Source organism: Amblyraja radiata, chromosome 46, assembly GCF_010909765.2.
Source record: "Amblyraja radiata isolate CabotCenter1 chromosome 46, sAmbRad1.1.pri, whole genome shotgun sequence".
Classification (NCBI taxonomy): Eukaryota; Metazoa; Chordata; class Chondrichthyes; order Rajiformes; family Rajidae; genus Amblyraja; species Amblyraja radiata.
The window spans coordinates 12,501-17,500 of NC_046001.1; the positions used below are offsets into that span (position 1 = coordinate 12,501).

Sequence of the window (5,000 nt, forward strand, 5' to 3'; positions counted from 1 at the left end):
CTGCCTTCTCTCCATACCCCCTGATCCCTTTAGCCACATCTAACTCCCTCTTAAATATAGCCAATGAACTGTGGCCTCAACTACCTTCTGTGGCAGAGAATTCCACAGATTCACCACTCTCTGTGTGTGAAAAAAAATGTTTTTCTCATCTCGGTCCTAAAAGACTTCTTCCCCCTTATCATTAAACTGTGTGTGTGGCCCCTTGTTCTGGACTTCCCCAACATCCCAGGAATAATCTTCCTGCATCTAGCCTGTTCAACCCCTTAAGAATTTTATAAGTTTCTATAAGATCCCCCCCTCAATCTTCTAAATTCTAGCGAGTACAAGCCGAGTCTATCCAGTCTTTCTTCATATGAAAGTCCTGACATCCCAGAAATCAGTCTGGTGAACCTTCTCTGTACTCCCTCTATGGCAAGAATGTCCTTCCTCAGATTAGGGGACCAAAACTGTACGCAATACTCCAGGTGTGGTCTCACCAAGACCCTGTACAACTGCAGTAGAACCTCCCTGCTCCTATACTCAAATCCTTTTGCTATGAATGCTAACATACCATTCGCTTTCTTCACTGCCTGCTGCACCTGCATGCCTACTTTTAATGACTGGTGTACCATGACACCCAGGTCTCGTTGCATCTCCCCTTCTCCTAATCCTGGTTTAAGGATAAGGGGGAAGTCTTTTAGGACCGAGATGAGAAAATCATTTTTTTTTCCACACACAGAGAGTGGTGAATCTGTGGAATTCACTGCCACAGAAGGTAGTTGAGGCCAGTTCATTGGCTATATTTAAGAGGGAGTTAGATGTGGCCCTTGTGGCTAAAGGGATCAGGGGATATGGAGAGAAGGCATAGAAACATAGAAACATAGAAAATAGGTGCAGGAGTAGAGGCCATTCGGCCCTTCGAGCCTGCACCATTCGCCATTCAATATGATCATGGCTGATCATCCAACTCAGTATCCCGTACCTGCCTTCTCTCCATACCCTCTGATCCCCTTAGCCACAAGGGCCACATCTAACTCCCTCTTAAATATAGCCAATGAACTGGCCTCGACTACCCTCTGTGGCAGGGAGTTCCAGAGATTCACCACTCTCTGTGTGAAAAAAGTTCTTCTCATCTCGGTTTTAAAGGATTTCCCCCTTATCCTTAAGCTGTGACCCCTTGTCCTGGACTTCCCCAACATCGGGAGCAATCTTCCTGCATCTAGCCTGTCCAACCCCTTAAGGCAGGTACAGGATACTGAGTTGGATGATCAGCCATGATCATATTGAATGGCGAATGGTGCAGGCTCGAAGGGCCGAATGGCCTCTACACCTGCACCTATTTTCAATGTTTTTATTTCTTATACAGGCAAATACAAGCTGTTATGGAAATAAAAATAATGACTCCATTGTAACTGCCCACACCATAATGACCACATCCTTCATTGGAGACTTCTCAATTTTGAAATTTGCTTGGCATTTACTTCAGCAAGGAATATTACGTACCCAATTCGAGGTCTCATCTTGTCGGGGTAAGCATAGAAGTTGTACACAGTCAAATAGCCCACAGTAGCAAATCGTGGGGAACCATCTTCAAGATATCTTTCAAACCTGCATTAAAATAGAAATGGAGAGACAAGATAAATTACAATAGCTGTAACATTTTCAGACCCTCAGCATCTTGTATGGACTACAAAAAGTAGTAAACACTGCCCAGTCCATCATCGGCTCTGACCTCCCCTACCATCGAGGGGATTTATCGCAGTCGCTGCCTCAAAAAGGCTGGCAGCATCATCAAGGACCCACACCATCCTGGCCACACATTCATCTCCCCGCTACCTTCAGGTAGAAGGTACAGAAGCCTGAAGACTGCAACGACCAGGTTCAGGAATAGCTACTTCCCCACAGCCATCAGGCTATTAAACCTGGCTCGGACAAAACTCTGAACATTAATAACTAATCATCTGTTATTTGCGCATACACACGCACGCACTCACTCACACACGCGCGCATACACACGCACGCACTCACTCACGCACACACGCACGCACATACACACGCACTCACTCACACACGCGCGCATACACACACACGCGCACGCACTCACTCACGCACGCACACGCGCGCACATACACGCACACACACGCGCGCACATACACGCACACACACGCGCGCGCATACACACGCACGCACGCTCACTCACACGTGCGCACACGCACGTGCGCATACACACACGCACACACGCGCATGCGCACACGCACTCACACACGCGCGCGCATACACACGCACGCACTCACACGCGCGCATACACATACACACACACACACGCGCGCATACACACAGACGCACGCACAAGCACGACTTCGGAGGTTCAATCCAGCACTAAATCCAGCTCCATGGTCCTGAGAAGGTTACGGAGAATCGGTTTGTCAAGGAAGACTCTCTCTAACTTCTACAGGTGCACAGTAGACAGCATGCTGACCGGTTGCATCGTGGCTTGGTTCGGCAACTTGAGCGCCCTGGAGAGGAGAAGACTACAAAAAGTAGTAAACACTGCCCAGTCCATCATCGGCTCTGACCTTCCTTCCATCGAGGGGATCTATCGCAGTCGCTGCCTCAAAAAGGCTGGCAGTATCATCAAAGACCCACACCATCCTGGCCACACACTCATCTCCCCGCTACCTTCAGGTAGAAGGTGCAGCTTGTACTCGCTAGAATTTAGGGGATTGAGGGGGGATCTTATAGAAACTTACAAAATTCTTAAGGGGTTGGACAGGCTAGATGCAGGAAGATTGTTCCCGATGTTGGGGAAGTCCAGAACAAGGGGCCACACACACAGTTTAAGGATAAGGGGGAAAGCTTTTAGGACCGAGATGAGGAAAACATTTTTTTTTTCACACACAGAGAGTGGTGGGCTACATTTAAGAGGGAGTTAGATGTGGCCCTTGTGGCTAAAGAGATGGCCTCTACTCCTGCACCTATTTTCTATGTTTCTATCATAGAAACATAGAAAATAGGTGCAGGAGTAGGCCCTTCGAGCCTGCACCGCCATTCAATCTCATTTGTCCCCCGGTCCCCTGCTATTTCCGGCAGATTATTTATGTCTTCCTTAGTGAAGACAGAACCAAAGTAGTTATTCAATTGGTCTGCCATGTCCTTGTTCCCCATGATCATATTGAATGGCGGTGCAGGCTCAAAGGGCCGAATGGCCTCTACTCCTGCACCTATTTTATATGTTTCTATGTTTCTACTCAGGGGTGGGGGGGGCATGAATAAAAATACTTCTCTGCCATGCATCCGATGTCTACTTACACGAGAAAGAATTGCCATTTGTCATCATCCACGTCGATGTAACTTGCAGTTTCGATGAACCATATAAGAAATGTTTGCAACCTCTCGTGATATTCTTTGAATCCTGGGCAGGTGATATCAGTCTGCAGAAAAAAAAATAAGTATTCTCATTAAGCCGCAATCCAACTCAATCCAGTGATGTTTCGGTCCGATGGTGAATGTGCCCGAGAGCATGGAGGGGACTGGGGGACACAGTTTTTTTGGAGGCCACGTACGCGCGCGGCTTCGGAGACCCAATCGCGCTAAATGCAGCTCAACTCTGCCTGTCTCACCGGGTTTTTAAAATTTTTTTTTAAATTTTCTTTTGTTAGAAGTACATTAATGTCAAGCCAAGTCAAGTCACATTTATTTATATAGCACATTTTAAAAACAACTCTCGTTGGACAAAGTGCTTTACATTTGTTATAAGAATAGTATAAACAAACAAAATACATATATACATATAGCCCTCGCTCAGTGGACGTCAGGAAAGGCTTGGGAGTATAGATAAGTCTTTCTTCCCACTACACTTCTTCCCACCCTGCTTCCTGTAAGGACTCCATCCCCTACTCCCAATTCCTTCGCCTACGCCGAATCTCAGATTCAGATTCAGATTCAATTTTAATTGTCATTGTCAGTGTACAGTATACCATATAACCATATAACAATTACAGCACGGACACAGGCCATCTCGACCCTTCTAGTCCGTGCCGAACACGTATTCTCCCCTAGTCCCATCTACCTACGCTCAGACCATAACCCTCCATTCCTTTCCCATCCATATAACTATCCAATTTATTTTTAAATGATAAAAACGAACCTGACTCCACCACCTTCACTGGAAGCTCATTCCACACAGCTACCACTCTCTGAGTAAAGAAGTTCCCCCTCATGTTACCCCTAAACTTCAGTCCCTTAATTCTCAAGTCATGTCCCCTTGTTTGAATCTTCCCTACTCTCAGTGGGAAAAGCTTATCCACGTCAACTCTGTCTATCCCTCTCATCATTTTAAAAACCTCTATCAAGTCCCCCCTTAACCTTCTGCGCTCCAAAGAATAAAGCCCTAACTTGTTCAACCTTTCTCTGTAACTTAGTTGCTGAAACCCAGGCAACATTCTAGTAAATTTAGTACAGAGACAACGAAATGCAGTTAGCATCTCCCTGGAAGAGCGACATAGAATATGATTTCAATAAATAAATCTATTTACATGCATAGTCATAGTGTTTTTCCTGTGGGAGGAGTGTTCGGGGGGAGGGGGGTTGATTGGCAGTCCCCGAGGTAATAATATAATAATAATAATAAACTTTATTTATAAAGCGCTTTAAACAACCGCAGTTGCCACAAAGTGCTGTACATGAGAACTCATGGACAAAAAGTTATTACAAACCATTAAAAACCGTAAAAGGAAGGACTAGAAACAGTAAAAATTAAAAGACATTAAAAGCACTAAGAACAGGAGCAATGTCGAAAGCCAGTCGAAAGCCAGAGAATAAAAATGAGTTTCGAAAGCCAGAGAATAAAAATGAGTTTTTAGTGAGGATTTGAAGATGGACAGTGAGGGGGCCTGTCTGATGTGCAACGGCAAGGTGTTCCAGAGTGCCGGAGCAGCAACAGAAAAGGCTCTATCCCCTCTGAGCTTCCGCTTAGACCGTGTACCTCAAGGAGCAGCTGACCAGCTGACCTGAGGCACCGG

At 45.9% G+C, this 5,000-nt stretch overlaps 1 protein-coding gene across 1 annotated transcript in view; it reads right to left on the reverse strand.

Annotated features, from left to right (window-relative positions):
* Positions 1–5,000, reverse strand: part of hat1 (histone acetyltransferase 1) — a 39,996-nt gene that overhangs the window by 12,500 nt on the left and 22,496 nt on the right. The window contains exons 6-7 of the mRNA XM_033015831.1: positions 3,289–3,410; positions 1,483–1,587 (exon numbers count right to left, since the gene is read on the reverse strand). Of these exons, the coding sequence (XP_032871722.1) occupies positions 1,483–1,587; positions 3,289–3,410 (227 nt within the window). The remainder of the gene's footprint in view (positions 1–1,482; positions 1,588–3,288; positions 3,411–5,000) is intronic.